The 19,809-nt window shown below is 40.6% G+C and overlaps 1 protein-coding gene across 3 annotated transcripts in view; it reads left to right on the top strand.

Moving 5' to 3' along the window:
- rtn1a (reticulon 1a) overlaps nt 1-19,809 on the top strand; it is a 217,097-nt gene that overhangs the window by 37,378 nt on the left and 159,910 nt on the right. For 2 of the 3 annotated variants that reach the window (XM_072271274.1, XM_072271281.1), the window contains exon 3: nt 13,773-13,811. The exons of the other annotated variant lie outside the window; for it this stretch is intronic. In XM_072271274.1, coding sequence (XP_072127375.1) covers nt 13,773-13,811 — 39 coding nt within the window. The remainder of the gene's footprint in view (nt 1-13,772; nt 13,812-19,809) is intronic. 3 annotated transcript variants of the gene reach the window in all.

The raw sequence follows: 19,809 nt of genomic DNA, 5'->3' as shown, positions 1-19,809 counted from the left end.
TCAAAGGTTATTTAAATTTTATGGAGTTGGATTGACCCAGGTTCTGACTTTTGAAGACCCCACCCTTCCCATCCACCCTCCTATGCTCCCTGGAGCAACAATAACATTTTGTGGAGTTATATTTGAACTTGATGCCTCTCCCGCATTTAATCTACAACATTGGTGGTCCACAATCAATAACTAGCTATTACTGCCTTTTGGTATTTTGATCATTGTTGAATTGTTTCAGCCATCTCTAAATGTTTCTGATCAGTGATAGTTTAAAAAAAATTAGATGTTGATATGAATTTAAATAGGGTTAAATTATTTTGTACATAACAGAGCACTTAATTAAAATCAGAGTTCTTAATATTTAAAAAAGCAAGCTCCTTCCTTATCTGGTTTGCAACACTGTTTATTTGTTTGAGATGTGGCATGGAACAGGCCCTTCTGGGGAGCTGTGCCACCCGACAACTCCCATTTTAACCCTAGCCTAATCATGGGACAGTTTGCAATGACTAATTAACCTACCAACCAGTATGTCTTTGGACTGCGCTTACATTGATAGGGTTGGACCAGATGCGCTGGATTGGTACAAAGCTGAACATCACAAGTAAATTGTGTCCTTCCAGACTTCTGAACTTGGTGCTGAGTCCAGTGGTGGCTGAAGGTCTGATTGCAGAATCCATTGGGGGGTAAAAATATAGCAAATGTATACTATGGGGGAAATGTGAAGAGAAAGTGATGAGCCACATTATTAGTTAACTGTAGAAAGCCACAGCACGGGAGGGTTTAAGGAACATTGTACATGAAGTACAGAAAGCTGTCACAGAGGTACACCAGATAATTGGGAAGCTGTCTTTTATTTCTAGAGAGTTAAAGTATTTTTAAAAAATGGAATTCTTGTTACAGCTGTAATGGCACTAGTGAGACCATATCTAGGGTACTGTGTAAAGTTTTAGTTAGCTTAATTAGGGAGAGAGATGTCAGAATTGGAAGCAGTTCAGTCAAGGGTCACGAGGATTACCCTGACAGTGCAGGTTAGGTCTGTAATCATTGAAGAGTAGAAGAATGAGAAGCATTATATATTGGGATGTAATATTCTCAGGAGAGTTAATGGTATCAGGAAGATGTTTCTCCTCATGAGATAGTCAATGACCAAAGGCCATAGTTTCAGAATAAGGGGGTACCCATTTAAAATTACGAGGAAGAACTTGTACTCCTAGTTTTGTAAGTATTAGAGTTTCTTGTTCCTGAAAACTAGAAGCTGAATCCATGAATGTATTTGAAATAGGAAGGTAGATTTTTTTAGTTCATTAGGAGATGCCAAGGTTTAGGGAAAGGGCAAGAATGTGAACCCGAGGAAACTTGGATCTTATGGAATGGTAAAGCAGACTTGAATGGTCTACACCGGCTCCCATTTCTTGCATTCTGATTTTAAAAATCAACAATTTAATATTTATTACCATTTTTGGGAAAAAACTTTTTTTAAAATGACAAGCAGTTAAGACATTGATAACTAATTGTAAAATCTCCTTCAATGGGTTACACATCCTACACCAGGTATTGCATGAGCATTGATTTCCTGGTGTCAGTGCTGGGTAACCAGAAAGTTTATCATGGGACTCTATGGGCGTCCAATGGTGGAGCACAGCCTGAAAACAGGGAATCTCTGCTAGCAAATTCAGGACTACTACCTTTTTACAAAGTTTTAAGCTTGTTGGAGATTAATGCTGCCAGCATTCCCAGTGAGCTCCAGCCTATTGTCTTTTTTTCCCCTCACTGTTACGCTTATGATTAAAACTGAATTTTGGTGGAACAAAATTCTTGCTTTAAATAAGCCACATTAATAATTTTATGAAGCACTTTTCAAGATGTCTGTTTATTTTTAGAATGTTTAACTTTTACCTCAACAGAAGATTCCCTTTCCTTTGGACGGAAGGATTTGTTCATTTCCACAATAGGATGTTGGTTGAGCTAGGGTTACATGCACTTCTGGTTTGAAATAAACAGTATCTGTAAATATTAATACTGCAGAAATGAAATGGTAATCAATGCGTAAGAGTATGAATTGAACTCATTCATCAATTTTTTTTCCTGTTTGTTGTGTGATTGGGGTTCATCTAAAAGCTATGTTCTACCAAGGCAAATCAATTTTAATGTTATAAAACTTCATTTGGTTTAAGTTAGCTGCTCGTAGTCAGAGCTATTTGCTTAACTGATCTAGTTACCGTAACATCAAGGCTTCAAATCAATGTAATGTCTAATAAATATAGACACACAAGAAAGCAATCATTTTGGAGATGAGCCCCCATTGCTAAACCTTTACTAATCTTTTTCTTCTAAAAATGTCTTCTTTTGAAACATTCGTTCCAGAAAAGAGACCTAGAGTGTCAGTTTTTTTTTATTGAGAGGAAGCTTTTGTGATTTACTGTTTCCTGTATCTAGAGATTTCCTTATGGCTGTGACCTCTGTTTCCCTTCTGGCATATGTTACATATTTTCTGTGTTTTTAATTGCATTGCAAGTGTACTCTGTCTATAATGTCTCTTGAGTGCTACAATATTCATTTGGGGGAATGACATGGCTGTGGATATAGAGTTGGAGCAAAATAGAGTGGATTTCGTACTGCACAAACTTGCATAGATAAATTTTTAACCTTCAGGTGAACTGCTTGAATAAGAAACAAGATGACCTGAGGAACATTGGCCACATTTATACTGAGGAAAAAACATATTTTAGGAGGTGAAATAATGCTATTATGTTGGAATTTCTTGAAACATTTTTAGATGTGGAGAGCACAGTACATTTTCTATGTGTACTTTGCATTTTGACATGTTCACATTTTAATAACTATAGCAGATCATGATATTAACCATATATAATTGAAAACAAAGGAAGCTGTCTAGAACCTGGAACTTTCAAGTTTAAAGATTGGTTGTATATGTTCAATTTTATTAAATTTTACAAGATACCCTTCCAGTGATTGTATGAGTTTGTGATTTGCTGGTGCAGAGTAGTTAGCATCTGGTAAAATTAATCCCTGTTGTCATTCATCATAGAAACATAGAAAATAGGTGCAGGAGTAGGCCATTCGGCCCTTCGAGCCTGCACCGCCATTCTGTATGATCATGGCTGATCATCCAACTCAGAACCCTGTACCAGCCTTCCCTCCATACCCGCCATCCCTTTAGCCACAAGGGCCATATCTAACACCCTCTTAAATATAGCCAATGAACTGGCCTCAACTGTTTCCTGTGGCAGAGAATTCCACAGATTCACCACTCTGTGTGAAGAAGTTTTTCCTCATCTCGGTCCTAAAAGGCTTCCCCTTTATCGTCAAACTGTGACCCCTCGTTCTGGACTTCCCCAACATCGGGAACAATCTTCCTGCATCTAGCCTGTCCAATCCCTGTAGGATTTTATACGTTTCAATAAGATTCCCCCTCAATCTTCTAAATTCCAGAGAGTATAAGCCTAGTCGATCCAGTCTTTCAACATATGAAAGTCCTGCCATCCCGGGAATCAATCTGGTGAACCTTCTTTGTACTCCCTCTGTGGCAAGGATGTCTTTCCTCAGATTAGGGGACCAAAACTGCACACAAGTACTTATCATTTAAAATAGTGGAAGAAAATAGAGCAGTTGAAGTAAAATGATAGTAACTGAATATTTATAGTAGTTGGATGGACCTGCTGTAAAATGAAAACAACCGTATTTTCCGCAGAGCTTGTTGAATGAGCTCAGGATGAAACTTCAAATGGTAATTTTAGGTGCGTTAATTTTTCAATGCTGATACTTTCCCTTTTTTAAAAAAATAACAAAATCAACTTTATTCATAGTAAAAAATTGTTTACAAGAATAAACCACTCAATGCCTTTTCATTCTTTACATCTGTAGTCAATGCTTTCTATAATATTCTATTGCTTTCATAGACATCAGTAGCACTGCTGCCTGTCATGGCACTCTGGGGTGATATACTGATAGAATAATAAATAAGGGGCTTCCTCTCCCAACCCGGCCCCTCCCTCTTCAGTAAGAAAAGAATCCTACACTGTGGTCCTTCACCCAGTTGGTCCCAATCGACCTTTAAAGTTTTTACAGGAAATATAACTTTTAAAGCATAGCACTCATTACACCACTCCCACCCTAACTTTTGCCGCTACTCTTTTTTTTAGTGGAACAGACAATTGTGTGTTGCTCATTGTTGCTCAAAGTTGCTTCTAGATTGGCTGAAGCCACATGTGGAAACGGTGGGGGCGGGGGGGAGGAGAGAGGATTGGGCGGTGCTTCTAGTATGGACTTGGGCTTGCTGTGTAATTCTCTACATGTGCATTTCTCTGCATCAAGATTTATGCTCACCTCGTGGGCAGAAGGGCCTGTACCTCTTTGGAAAGTACAACTGCATCAAATAAACACTGTTGTTATTTTTCCAATTTAAAAAAAAATTTTTTCACAGGATGTGAGTCAACACTGGAGATGCATGCACTGATTGTCCTTAATTGCCGCTACACTGAAGTTTGGAATGTTTTTGTATCCTCTCATTAAGTGATATTAGTCAATATTTGGCCCTTTAACACTGGCTCCCATAAATTCATTTCCCCCTCTCCCTTCTTGCCCGTCTTCCTGCAATTTATCCTCTCTATGTCCATTTGCTCCACCTTAATTCTTTTGTCATGTACCTTAACTGCGGGGCAATTTACACTAGCTAATTAACCTATTAGATTGTCTTCAGGAATGCGGCAGAAAACCAAAGAACCCAGTGGAAACCCATGGGATCACTGAGAGTAGAAAACTACATAGAGACAGCACAGGAACTGCCCAATAATAAGGCAGCAACAGTAACTGCCGCACAAATGTCTTAAATGACACTGATTAGATGCATTTGTAGTCAAATTGATTTTCTTTTCAACAGGATATACTGTAGACTTCTATTTTTGTACTAATATATGGCTTTGACTTGGGGAAATGTTACTGCAGTGAAAACATCCGTAACATGAATATTTGATCACAATGCACACAAAGTAGTACTAATTGTTTGTATCTAAGATTTTTAGAGGAAGTACTTTGGAAGGATCTAAATATAATTAACTAAGTGCTATTCTATTCATTTCCAAATGCAGATGATCATTCAGTGTTTTAGAAATGCAGCTCAACAAAATGACATGATGCTGCTTCAGTTTTGTATATAACAATGATCCAAAATGGTGTATTATCATGTTGATCTATTCAAATAATGTTACTGTCTGCAGTATCTATATTGTGCTGTTGAAGCGATAATGAAATTCCACTTTATGCGGCTTTATAGCTTTGCAAAACTCATACAGGTCCTTTTGGGTCATAAAACAGTACAGCAGTGATAACCGAACCTTTGACCCTAACGGTCCGTGCAGACCACAGTCCTCACCCAGTTGGTCCCAATGCCCTGTGTTCAACCCCTGTCCCTCTAAGCCAGATGTTCCCAACCTTTTCGTTTTATGCCGTGGACCAATACCATTAAGCAAGGGGTCCTGCTCTAAGCCCTTCCCCTCTACACAAACTATGCAAGTGCTTCTTGAATGATACTCTTGTACCTACCTCAACCACTTCATCTGCCGCTCATTCCATCTATTCATCACAATCTGCATGATAAAGTTGTCCTGCAGTCCCTTTGAAATCTTTCCCTTCGCATCTTAAATTTATACCCTTAGTTTTTGACTCCACTACCCTGGCATCAGTGTATGTGTTAACCACAAGGGGCAATGATCTGTGCACATTTACCTAGTCAAGATCATTTTTTTTTCATATTGCATTCAAATCCTGTCTTGTTCAAAGCTCCACTTGAGACCTGACTAGCAGAAGGTAACCTATCCTCTTAGTAGGATAAACCTGTTGGCTGATTCCAGTGCATGAGCTTCCTCCTTAATTAAGTGATATAATACTGTTTGTAATACTCAAAAAGTGGTCTTGCCAGTGTCCTATATAACTGAAGCATATCCTCTTTACTTTTAAACTCCCCAGCTAAGAAATTATAACATTCTCTTAGTTTTCCTAATTTGTGCATTATGGTTTTTTGTAAATCATACACGAGAACATCCAGATCCCTCTGAGCTCTGTAATCCCTCCCCATATAGGTAGTTTATTTTTTTGTTATTCCTGCCAAAATGGGTAATTTTTATCATCTCAACCCATACTCTTCCCAATTTCCTTTTCTAGAACTCACCTTAATCAGGCAATTTAGCAATCATACCTTTGAAACCTACACTCAAGTTACTTATGCAGATTATCAAAAGAGTGGACACTTGCCTTGATCACTTGCTAATAAATTAAGTCCCTTTTATGACTATAGTAGCATTTTATCCTCTACTTCCTGAGGAAGATAGATTTTTTTAACAACACAGAGAAAATGCTGGAGGAACTCAGCAGGCCAGGCAGTTTCTATGGAAAAGAGTATAATCGATGTTTTGGGCTGAGGCCCTTCAGCAGGAGTGGAGAAAAAAATGAGGAGTCAGAGTTAGAAGGTGGGGGGAGAGGAGGAAGAAATGCAAGGTGATGGGTGAAACCAGGAAGGGGAGGGGTAAAGCAAAGAGCTGGGAAGTTGTTTGGTGAAAGAGATACAGGGCTGGAGAAGGGGGAATCTGATAGGAGAGGATAGAAGGCCAAGGAAGGAAAAGGGTGAAGAGCACGAAAGGGAGGTGGTGGGCAGGTAAGGAGATAAGGTGAGAGAGGGAAAAGGGAATGGTGAAGGGTGGGGGAGGGGGGGAGCTATTACTGGAAGTTCCAGAAATCGATGTTCATGCCATTCTTCGGAGGCTACCCAGACGGAACACAACGTGTTGCTCTCCAACCTGAGTGGAGCCTGATCATGACAGTAGAGGAGGCCATGGACTGGCATGTTGGAATGGGATGCAGAATTAAAATGGGTGGCCACTGGGAGACCCTGCTTTTATTGGTGGATGGAACATAGGTGCTCAATGTAGTCGTCTCCCAATTTACATCAGGTCTTGCCGATGTATAAGAGGCAGCACCGAATACAGTAGATGACCCCAACAGACTCACGGAAGTGTCGCCTCAACTGGAAGGACTGTTTGATGCTCTGAATGGTAGTGACAGAGGAGGTGAAGGGGCAGTTATAGCACTTGTTTTGCTTGCAAGGATTAGTACCAGGAGGGAAATTGGTGGAGAGGGATGAATGGACAAGGGAGTCACATAGGGAGCGATCCCTGCAAAAAGCAGTGAGTTTGGGGTGGGGGGAGGGAATGATGTGCCTGCTGGTGGGATCCCGCTGCAGATGGCGGAAGTTCTGAAGAATTATGGGCTGGATGCAGAGGCTGTTGGGGTGGTAGATGAGGACAAGAGGAACCCTATCCCTGGAGGGGTGGTAGGATATGGAGTGAGGGCAGACGTATGTGAAATGGAAGAGATACGGTTGAGGGCGGTGTTGATGGTGAAGGAAGGGAAGTCCCTTTCTCTGACGGAGGAGGACATCTCCTTTGTTCTGGAATGAAAAGCTACATCCTGAGAGCAGGTGGTGGTGACTGAGGAATTGAGAGAAGGGGATGAAATTTTTACAAGTAACATGATGGGAAGAGGTATAGTCCAAAAAGCTGTGAGAGTCAGTGGGTTTGTAATAGACATCAGTGGATAAGCTGTCTCCAGAGATAGAGAAAGAGATTTCGAGAAAGTGGAGGAGATGTTGGAAATGAACCAGGCAAAAATGTGACGGCAGGTTGGAAGTTGGTGACAAAGTTGATGAGGTCCACATGGGTGCAGGAAGCAGCATAACACATAGGAGCAGAATTAGTCCATTTGGCCCATTGAGTCTGCTCCACCACTTAATCATGGCTGATCCATTTTTCCCCTCCTCAGCTCCACTCCCCAGTCATCTCCCTGTAACCTTTGATGCCATGTCCAATCAAGATGCCTGTGGTAATAAATTTCACAAATTCACCATCCTCTGGCTAAAGAAGTTTCTCAGCATCTCTGTTTTAAATGGATGCCCCCCTATCCAGAGGCTGTGCCCTCTTGTCCTAGAGTCCCCCACCATGGGAAACATCCTTTCCACATCTACTTTGTCTAGACCTTTCAACATTTGAAAGGTGTCAATGAGATCCCCCCTCATCCTTCTAAATTTCAGCGAGTACAGACCCAGAGCCATCAAACATTCCTTGTATGATAACCCTTTCATTCCTGGAATCATCCTTGTTTCATAACCTGTGTAACGCAAAACAATCAATGCAGAAAACTGAAGGTTTAACCAACCTGCTGGATATTGACTGCATGAAGTCACCCACTGATCAGAATAGTCAATTAGTTACTGGTTTGTGTTCCAACCATTGTATCCGTGTCTACAATAAACAAATTCTGACTCTCCTTAAACAGTTCCAAGGCCACTTTGCTCCTATTAGTGGGATAAGATTTGCAGAAACCAACAGCCATTTACTATTCTCTGCTTCACATGGTGGGACACTGAAATGCTGGGATGTGGCTTTTTCTAGCGCGGAGGCAGTGCAGATTTACAAAGGCTATCCGAATAAAACATTTATCAGCTTTGATATTATAAGGCTTTGTAAGGCCCTGGTGAGACCTCACCTTGAGCATCAGTGCAGTTGTCGACGTAGTGTAGGAAAAGTTGGGGCATGACACCAATGTAGGTTTGGAACATAGACTGCTTCATGTAGCTGACAAAAAGGGAGGCATAACTGGGACCCATGTGAGTGCCCACAGCTACACCTTTTGTTTGAAGGAAGTGGGAGGAGCCAAAGGAGAAATTATTAAGAGAGAGGATAAGTACTGCCTGGTGGAGAGGAGCTGGTTGGGTCTGGTGTCCAGAAAGAAATGGAGAGCTTTGCGGCCTTCCTGGTGGGGATTGGAGGTGTATAGGGACTGGACATAAGATGCTCAGTGCCGGGGAACTTGAAATCATTGAAAAAATCAAGAGTGTGTGAAATGTCATGGATGTAGGGAGGAAGAGACCGAATTGGGGGGATAAAACTGAGTTGAGCTATGCAGATATAAATTCAGTGGGGCAGGATCAAGTAGAAACAGTGGGTCCAACTAGACAGGCAGGTTTGTGGATCCTGGGTAGGAGATAGAAATGGGAGGTGCGGCGCGAGGGAACTATGTGGTTGGTGGCAGTGGATGTGAGATCCCCAGAGTTGTGTTCCTTCTGGATATTCTGGTTTATCCCACATCCTAAAATGTGCAAAATGGTACATTAGTTGGCCATTGTAAGTAGCCCCATAACGTGTAGGTGAGTTGAGAATGTAATTGGTGGGGGGCGAGGGAGGGTGGGAGCAGTAAAAAATGGCATTATTGTATAATTAGTGTGGTTGGTTAGTATGGCTCAGTTGGTCCCATGCTATATTTCTCTATGGACAAAATCTGATGGTGAATTTGTATTTCTGACTGGTTATATTTTTCATAGTCATACTTTATTGATCCCGGGGGGAAATTGGTTAAAAAGAGCTCTGCTCGCTAAACCGGCCGGCATAAGCGCAGTCAGCTGGTCCCTGGAATGAACAATGCGGCCATCCTGCTGCCACGCTAATGAGACTTGTCCGAATGTAACTATTTCCAGTGCTAAAAAAACAAATAAAACTCTCTCCACCAGCATGTTAGAGAGGGTGCAGCTTCAACATGTTACCATGAGAAAAAAATACAACAAATAACCTACGTTAAAAAAGTTTAAAAAGTAAGAAACAGAGCAACTGTAACAGGCTGCATGCACGACCGGCGCATGCGCACTTTTTGAGAAGATACCACGATTCAGGTTTGACCCTGGGTGGTCCAAGATGTGGGGAATTTTGGTAGGATGCATCAAAATATGACGGGGAGGCAAACAACATTTTATAGTAAGTTAGAGGACTGTATATAAGAAAATAGGGTTTTGATAGGGATTTCAGGATATTAACTAGTATGTATAAGCAGTGGTGCCTGTTCCCAAAGGACTTCTAGGTGATACAGATCATGGCTTTAGGAAGTGTTGTTGAAGCTTTGAGTGTCTGGGATATATTCTGAGTATTGTATGCTATATCGCCAAGTAGTGGATGGGAAGCCTATCAAGTGACTGGTTTTCCTTTGTATTGGAGTTAGTTGGATACCTGCGATATGAATATCTTTCTATAAAGCTCCTGTCTTCTAATATGAAAATAGTCAAATGTTCCTGAAAATCTCTGTGAACTCCTCACTTGTCCACAGCCTGCTATCTTCACCAGAATTTGTGTGACTATTCAGGTGAGTTCCTGGTGTTCTATGGATACACATGAAGCACTTTGGTTACGGGATAAGGAGCACTGCATAATGATAGGTAGACGAGTTTTCTGTGTGTACATGTGTGTAAGCTTGACTGACTTTTGTTGTGATCACTTTAGAGTTTAGAAAAGTCTAAACAAAAGCCTATCAAGCTTTTATACGTGTGCACACCCAAAGGTGCAGAGCTTCCAAACCTTTTTTTGTACCACGGAGCTCTACCATTGACTGAGGGGTCTGCGGATCCCAGGCTGGGAACCCCTGCAATTGTAATGTATGACTGAACTCTTGGTCCCATCGTGCTTAAGATGACATGCTTACGTGTTTGAATTTCTAAGCCACTTTTACCTTTCATTTTGACATTGGCGCCATCTATTTTTCTTGTTAACTTGACAAGTTTTGGGGATCCAAAGATCAATGCTTAAAACTATTGCTTGTGTCATTCCAGTGTTTTTGTCAGTGTTCAATATCTTCTGCTCTTGAACATGATGGTATGTGTTAATTTTCTTCATTTGCTACTCAAAATATCACAAAAGAGGTCTTCCAAGCACTTTGCCCTGTCTATAAAATATTTTAATTTTCCCCTGTAACATACTTAAGAATCATAGCAAATCTCTTTAGATTACATTTAGGTCATTTTCCTTTCTGATTAGATTACCCACTGCAAATTGAGTGAATTATAACTTGACCTAACTAAAAATAAACAAGGTGATAAAGCTTTCCTGAAATATCATTTAGTAATTCATTTCATATTGGTTAAATGGCTATTTGGAAATGTTGGAATTGTGTATATGAGGTGCTAAGTGGTTAAATTTCACTATAGTTCTAATAGTTGCTGGTTATCACCTGGCATCTAGTGTGCAACATGTGAAATTAATCAAGAACCTACCCATCCTTGCTTCTCAATTTCAGATGTGCTGCATTGACTTGTATCTGTACAGTTTTATTGTATTTGTATTGATCGCAACATCCAGCACTTGGGCCGCATCCCTTAATGCAAAGATTCAAGTGCTTATCTAGACACCTCTTAAATGCTGGTGGTGATCCTGTTTCCACTGCTCTCTTTGGCTATGCATTCCAAGCATTTACCACTCTCTGGGTTGAAAGATGTACCTCAAATGCTCTCATCAAGTCTATTTCAACTGTGCCAGAATCTATCTGTCAAGTTTGAATTGGGACCAGAAGGGTGGAGGTTGCTGGTGATGCTGGTCTTGTTTTATGTAGATAATTTTTAAACTTTTTGCAAAATACAGCTGTACTATCATCATCATGTACTTTGTCATATGATGTGCATGATCATGGTCTTGTGACCATGATTTTTCTTGGCAAATGTATCTGCAGAATTCGTTTGCCATTGTCTTCTTCTGGACAGTGTCTTTACAAGACAGTTGACCCCAGCCATGATCAATACTCTTCAGAGATCATTTAGCTGGTGTCAGTGGTACCATAACTTGGACTTGTAAAATGCACCAGCTGCTCATACGACCACCCACCACTTGCTCTCATGGTTTCACGTGACCTTGATTGGGGCACTGAGCAGGTGCTACACCTTGTCCAATGGTGACCTATAGGCTAGCAGAGGGAAGGAGCGCCTTACACCTCCTTTGGTGGAGGTGCATCTCTACCACACTACCAAATTGCACTATCCAGTTTTCCAAGCTACTTAATTGTTATAAAGTAAGTTATGCACATGAAGGAAATATGCAAAAGAATATGCAGCCCCCTCACCGGGCTTGTATAGAAACTTAACTTGTTACCAGCCCTGGTAATGGCCATGGGACTCAGCAGTGAGAAGGCTACCATTCATAGTCAAAAGGCATCTGGGCTGGGTATGATTTGGGGTTCAACCAAACAGGAACGTTGTGATGTTCCAATTACAGAAACCTCAATTTGAGCGAATACTGCCCATACACAAATGTCAGTCGGCAAGAAATAACAAATCGTACAACCCATAAAATTGTAAAGGAAGTATATTTGCAAATTTCAACCTTATCAAACAGTTAATAGGAAACAGAAAAGGGGAAAAAGAAATAAAAGGGCTCATTACAGTTCAGTCAGTCTAAATGTGCCTATCGTTGGAGCTCACCTTGAAGCTCTTTTTATTTGCGCGCTGCACCCACGGTCTGCATGAAAGCACACAATGCATTCTGAACTTCACTCGAAATCCATCTTGAACAAACGGGCGCTCTGTCTGCAGTATTGGTCCTTCCTCCTTGGAGCCATTCATCTGCATGAAGCACCTTGTGCAACAGGGACGCTCCTTCCCACAGCACCTTCAGGCATCTTCCCTCTTGTCCTCTTCACAGCTCCCGCCAAATGGGCCATGAACCCCACCGGTGTCCATCACAAGTCTCTCCCCGCCCAGCTTTCTCTAGAAACTTCTCTGAATATCAACCATCCTGATTGGCTGACGCAGTGTTCCTAAGTGAACATCATAGCCCCTTATCTTCCTGAAACCCAAACGTGTTATCACCAGGACACACTGCTTCTGCAGAAAGCTGCTGTATGAAGTACCCTACAGCATTAGCAGTAAAAATCTTAACCAGGGCATTACAAAATAACCAATAAACCATTAAAACTGTTATTAGTAGTGGTTATTAAGAATAGCCATTAAAGTGAAACTGTGTACATATTCAAGGATTTTAAAGTCATATTTGAGGCAAAAATAATAACATGCTCCTCCTAGATGTTCAAATGTTCATTCTGTTTTACAGCAAGAAGATTTGAAAGCTCTATCATTTTTTTTTTGTAAATATTACATGACTGGTCATGCCTTAGCTTGGATTGGGGCTGATGTTATTCAGAAATTAATTGCAAAAGGAGGTCAAAGCCTTCAGTTTAATGAGCTTAAATCCTTTGGGTGCATCTTAGTGCCAGGTCTCCACAGCTAATTTCATCCTCCCCCTGTTTCTTCTACCCTACAAGCTAGCACACATAATCATTGGAAAAATAATTGGAGTATGGTTTCCTGATTTGGCATTTTGAGACATCAGCAGGGTTCTGGCAGATAAACGAAACCAGATAAGCAGTGAAGTTTCTTTGTACTGATGATTTGTGTGTGTTACAGGCACTTGCTTTGATGGTTAGTCTGTCAGATAAAGATTATTTGACTGGACAACACAAGCAATTTTTCTGATTTCTTTTGACTCAAATTTATTGTCCAAATAACCTGTAAGTGATGTTGATGAAGAATTGTGGAATATATATTGGGCAGTTTGCTGTAGCTATAACTGGAGAAACATTAATCACTTTGTATTCTCATTTTCATTGTTCTTTGGAATTAAATGTACGTTTCCCCCCTTGCATCCTATTCTAATGGGATATTATAAAGTGTTGTTGATCCTTGAGTTTGCAATAAACTTTCAATGTGGACATTCTTTATTATCAAAAAGGTCTGATGTAGATCCACCTGGTTTATAATTTGTAATCTTCACTTCAGCTATGGTGTTAAGTCTCGTACATTAAACCAAATTTTAAACAGGAAAAATCATGGACTAATCAGTATTTCAACACAAAAATAATAAAATGAATATTTTTACCAACTGTCTTTAACTTTTTTTTTCCAGCTGGACATCCTTTCCTGAATCAGAATCTAGCTGACATAGGTAATTCTTCCATTTTCTCTAAAATATGAATGCTGTTTCATAAATGCTTAATTGAGTGTATTGTTTTTACATTAATGAAAGAAACCAAGAAAATGGTCACATATTTGTACATTTATTTGGTAATGAGCAATCATTTGAAAGTTTGCCCCTGACAACGTGAGCCCATGTTCAGGGGAATATCAATTATGTATGTGTAACTCAGTAATTATTTTTGCAAATATTTGTATTGTGTAACCTGAGTTGCACAGCATCATACTGCCTGTGTGGAGCTATTGCTAAAGTAATGATAACATCTAAATTGAGTTAATTCGTTTCAGATTCTTTTTTAAACAACGTGTTAATTTACCATTTATTTTCTCTGAAGTAAGTTTTTGTGCATTTGTTTTTCTAAGCCAAAGTCAATTTTGGAATTTAATGAAAACAAGTTTTGGACATTTTGCCTTCAATCTTGCAATCACTGGAAGAAACCTGCTGATTACAATTGTAGTATACAGATTGTGCAGGACACATTGTTTTCTGGTTGGATGCTTCAGTGGGGACCAGTTTAAGCTTACCTGTACCAGCTAAAGGGAAGATTTGTTGTTGAAGCAGGTGCTGGTAGATGTACTATAACAAAAGCTAACTTGTGAAATTGTGAAGCATGCCGCACATCAAGCTGGCTCCATTTTTGGACATGGCACTAAATACCTTGGCAAAGGCAGGAGAGGAGATAGCCTGAATTTGTAGAGACCTGAAGGCTCTCCAGCCCGATGATCAGAAACCAGTATTGTGTAGTCCTAGAACTCAATGCCAAGAGTCTAGACCTGAGCACCTGAATGCAGTGGAATGTGTTGAATGCCATGTACTACCAGTGACTTCAATCATGCTACACTTCCTACATGCACACCAGCCAAATATTTCTCTGTCAAGACTAGCATGGATAGACCTCATGTCAACATCTGAGTTTTCATTCATTGGCAGTCATTTAACTATGATCTGCATAACCTAAAAAGATTGCTTAGACCTAACTGGCATCTTTCTAACTTGTGGAGTCAGGTTGGATAACACTGAATACAAAGGTGGTAGCTAGGGAAGGATGGGCCTTCTACACCATTAAAATATTTTAAAGGAGACATCAGTGGATTCTTGTGCCGAAGCTGAGACACTGAAGCGGCTGAGAACATGGTAAAATCATAGACATAGGAGCAGAAATAGGCCAATCTGCCTGTCAGGTCTGCTCTGTCTTTTAATCATGGCTGATTTATTATCCCTCTCAACCCCATTCTCCTGCCTTCTCCCTGTAACCTTTTGATGCCTTTACTAATCAAACATCTATCAGCCTGGGCTTTAAATATACCCAATGGTTTGGCCTCCACAGCCATTTGTGGCAATGAATTCCACAGATTCACCACCCTCTGTTTTTTTTTTTAAAAAAGGTCTTTCCCCTTTCTGGTCTAAAGGGATATTCTATATTCCAAGGCTGTGCCCTCTGGTCCTAGACTGTCACACTATTGAAAACATCCTTTTTATGTCCAGTCTATCCAGGTCTTTCAATATTCGGTAGGTTTCAATGAGATGCCCCTCATTCTTCTAAACTCCAGTGAGTATAGGTCCAGGGTCATCAAATGCTCCTTGTATGATGACACTTTCATTTCTGGGATCATTCTTGGAAACCTTTGGATCCTCTCCAGTGCCGGGATTTGGAGCCCAAAACTTCTCATAATACTCCAAATGTGTGCTGACCAATGCCTTATGAGGAAGCTAATTTCCCTGCCCCCCCATGTGTCTGGTATTCCTCATAGCCACAAACTACACTGGAGATAGACTCAGCATGCAACTCTGAAATCTATTCCGTGCATCACTAACTTGTATATTTTTTTCCCATTTCAGATGTACAAGAAATGCAGTCTGTTGGTAGGTCAGGAACCACAGGAATAGCGATGCAATTACAGCTTCTCTCACTATTGAATTTGGAGGCCCCAGCTCAGCTCAGATGGCTTTGCATTTTTAAGAGGATAATATAGAGGAAGGATCTGAGGCATGGCACGCAAGTGGCCTACAGACAGGGAAGGAGCAAAGGGTAATCCAGATGGAATCTTATTGGAGGTCAAAACCAAACCTGATTTCTCCTGTCGTCGTGGTGGCTATCCCTCGAGGTTGAGAATGATTGTCTTCGTTCTGTTGATCTACTTATGGGCTCTCAAGTGGCTTATGAGTCCAATCTTGGCTTTGAAAGTTCTTCCGCATTCAGGACAGGTAGTTCCAGATGGCAGATCAGGCTTTGGTTGTTGCTGCCTCTCTTTCTATTTTCTTCTCTTTTCTTCTAATTCTGCACAGCTGTTGGCTTCGAAAGTTGCTGTTCCTTCTCGATTGATGGCTTGCTGGAGTTTCCTGTCCTTGGCATTGGTTTCCCAATTGTTGATGTCGATGTTACATTTCTTCATGTTGGCTTTTAAGACATCTTCGAATCTCTTCTGTTGTCCGCTTCTTTTATGTTTGCCTTCTTTAAGTTGGGTGTAGAAGATTTGTTTCGGCAGACGTTCGTCTTTCATCCGAACAAGTTGACCGCTCCATCGTAGTTGGTTCTTGATGACGTAGGCTTCAGTGCTTGTTGTTTTTGCCTCATTTAGCATGCAGACATTGGTTCTTCTATCTTCCGAGCTGATATTTAAGATGTTTTGAAGACAGCGTTGATGGAACTTTTCAAGTGTCTTCAGATGTCGTCGGTATGTTGTCCAGGTTTCTGATGCATATAGGAGCATTGGGATTACCACTGCTTTGTACACTAACATTTTGGTGTCTGTTCGGATGTCACGATCATGAAAGACTCTTAGATCTTGAGGGCATGTGAAGTATGACTGTAGTGGTAACACAGCTAGTAAATGTAATGCCGTGCAGTTGCAAAGACCTGACTTCGGATACTGTCTGTATGGATTTCCCTGTGACTGTATGGGTCTAGTTACACTGGTTTCCTCCCACATTCCAAAGACCTGTGGATTGGTAGGTTAACTGACCTCTGTAAATTGTCCCTACCTTGTAGGTCAGTGGTAGAATCAGGGTGGGGGTAGGGGTGGAATTTGATGACAAGGTGGGAAGAAAGATTGGGAGTGAATTGGTGGTGTTCAGTTTGGACACACTGGGCCAAGGGCTTATTTCCATGCTGTATTTCATCATGATTGTAAAAGTGGCAAAGAAACAGAATGAAATGCTTGGTGTATAAGGAAGTCTGTCAGGAAGTTGGGGAGCTAGAAGCAACATGACATCAGCTTGGCACAGATCCTTACACAGATCTAATACCACTTCCTTCCTTGTTGCAGCCAGCTCTGCTAAGGCTCACTTGGACCTAACTCACTTGCAGCCTATGGCTGATGTAATGATATCAGAGAATAAGCCGAAGCTCTGTACCATCTGGCAACATATTGGAAATACTGACTGTTGCCATCGTTGCTATTGATTACAGTGTGAAAGTGAGCTAATAGGTTATCAGGAGTCCTGTGGCCGTGCCTTGGGGAGAGGTAATGACACAACTGAGCACGCACTGATCATCCTCTTTCAGGAAGGCAGCATTCATTCTTCCAAATTTAAAAACAAAATGGAAGTATTCAGTGGGTCAGGTAGCATCTTTGAAAAGTTCAACCAAGTTTATTATCAAAGTATGCATATGTCACCATTTACTAGCTTGAGATTAATTTTCTTGCAGGCAATCACAGTAATCAGAGATACAACATAATCAATGAAAAACTACCTGCAAACAAAGACCAACAAACAGCCAATATGCAAAAGAAGACAAGCTGTACAAACACTGAAAATAATAATAAATAAATAACACAGACAACATGAGTTATAGAGTTCTTGAAAGCAAGTCCTTAAGTTGTGGAATCAGTTCAGAGTTGAGGTTATTTGCACTAGTTCAGGACCCTGATGATTGAAGGGTAATTACTCTTCCTGAACTTGGTGGCATGGGACCTAAGGCTCCAGTACCTCCTTCCTGATGGCAGCAGTGAGGAGAGAGGATGGCCTGGATGGTGGAAATCCTTGATGCTTTTTTATGGCAGCACTCCTTGTAGATGTGCTCAGTGGTAGGGAAGGCTTTTCCTGTGATGATCTTTGGAGAGAGTTGATGTTTCAGGTCAATGTCCTTTCATTAGCATAAAACAAACTGCTGAAGAAACTCAAGTGAAGCACTATTTTGTAAGGGGTGATTATTTTAGATGAGACATGACATCAGCATATCCTGATGCAGGATCTCAACCCAATCATTACCCATCCCTTTTGTCTCCACAAATGCTGTTTGAAACACTGAGTTCTAGCAGTAGTATTGTTCCAGATACCCACATTTGCAGTCTGTGTCTCTGACATTTCATTTTTGCTTTACTATTAATTGTTATTCCTGACATGTCGGCCAACTCAGATTGGTGTCATCAATGCCTGGGTGGTGCAGAATGGAGCTTAGCTTTCTATACCCAGGTTCTCAAATAATCTCTCCAGAGATATCTCTAGTTTTTCCCAAGATAAACTACTTTCCACATACCATTTTATAGCCAATGAGATAGGAAGTCTGTGAAGCATTAGGACAAGAAAATGATGACACATACTAACGAAATGGAGTAACCAACTGACTTTGGTACGAACTAGGACGTCATCATTAAGTTGTTTTCTATTGTGTTTCATTTTTGTTTTGCAGCCAAGCAACCAGGTATATCTTAGCGATGAAATTGTGTTGTGTTTGTCAATTCTCCAAACGTTTTGATGCCCACAAAGTAATTATTATTGTATGGCCCCTCCAGTGTCACAGATACAAGTGTCAATTCAATGCACACAGTCTTTCCTGCAATATTTCATTTGGCAGCTTGACTTTTTTTCTGTCCAGTGCCAACATGTTAACCAGCGTCATCAACCCTGTCATTAATCTCTCGCCTTTGTCACCCAGTAGCCACTGTTTTGCTTGTCACCCAAATTTAAAAAAACAGCTGATATTGTGGATTGCTACAGAATGGGTACAGTCAGAATACCCAGCTATTCGTATACATTATGCAAAAGGTGGAGCAGGAAAAGGAATGTATCTGTTTTAACTTGGCATCAGGCTTCTGCTCTTTTACAGAACCTTGCATGTGATAGGGGACAGAGTTTGCTGTGATACCACCTTACTGCTCAACGATCCAGGACAGCCTCATCGACCAACTGCTTCTGAATTCAAGCAGATGTCTAACTTTCCAATTTAAACAAGACAGAAAAGCATTTCTCCATGTCTTGTGCTGTTGTAACCAGTGAGCTGTGGCTCACCTTGGCTTTTATTTTTGACCTGTACTACACTTTCTCTGTAGCTATTACACATTATTCTTTCTGTATGTTGCTGTTGTTTTACCTTGTACTGCGTTGGTGTACTGTGTAATGAATTGATTTGTAATGACAGTATACACGACAAGTTTTTCACTGTAACTTGGTACATGTGACAATAATAGGCCAATTACAATTGAATTTACTGGCACCAACTGTTACTTACTTGTGACTTTAATGAAATAGTGCAGATTACAACAAAGAAATCCAATATGCCTGTGCTAAGAGAAAAAGTTCTTTAGTAATCCTTAGGAATTGGAGATGGGGAGAGGATAGTGCCAGCATATAAATTATTCTAACATGCAGTGGCTAAAACACTCCAGCTCCAGCTCACACTCACTCACCGATGGAAATACACAAAGACAGCATTGGCTTGTATCTTTTCAAGGAGAAAAGCCAGCATATAAATTATTCTAACATGCGGTGGCTAAAACGCTCCAGCTCCAGCTCACACTCGCTGACCGATGGAAATACACAAAGACAGCATTGGCTTGTATCTTTTCAAGGAGAAAAACTTCTTCTAAATGGCTGAGTTAATGGAAGTAAACTTTTTACATTCTTTGAATGAGCTTACCCCTTGTCACCACTTCAAGAGCTCAAAACTATTGACTTTCCATTTACAATCTAGTAGACCCTAGAATGACTATTAAATTAAGTATTGTTGTAGTTGTCAGACTCCTAT

The sequence above is a fragment of the Mobula birostris genome, chromosome 1 (genome assembly GCF_030028105.1).
Source record: "Mobula birostris isolate sMobBir1 chromosome 1, sMobBir1.hap1, whole genome shotgun sequence".
NCBI classification, from domain to species: domain Eukaryota; kingdom Metazoa; phylum Chordata; class Chondrichthyes; order Myliobatiformes; family Myliobatidae; genus Mobula; species Mobula birostris.
Note: the sequence above shows the minus strand (reverse complement) of the source record. Positions and strands in the feature narration are given on the sequence as shown.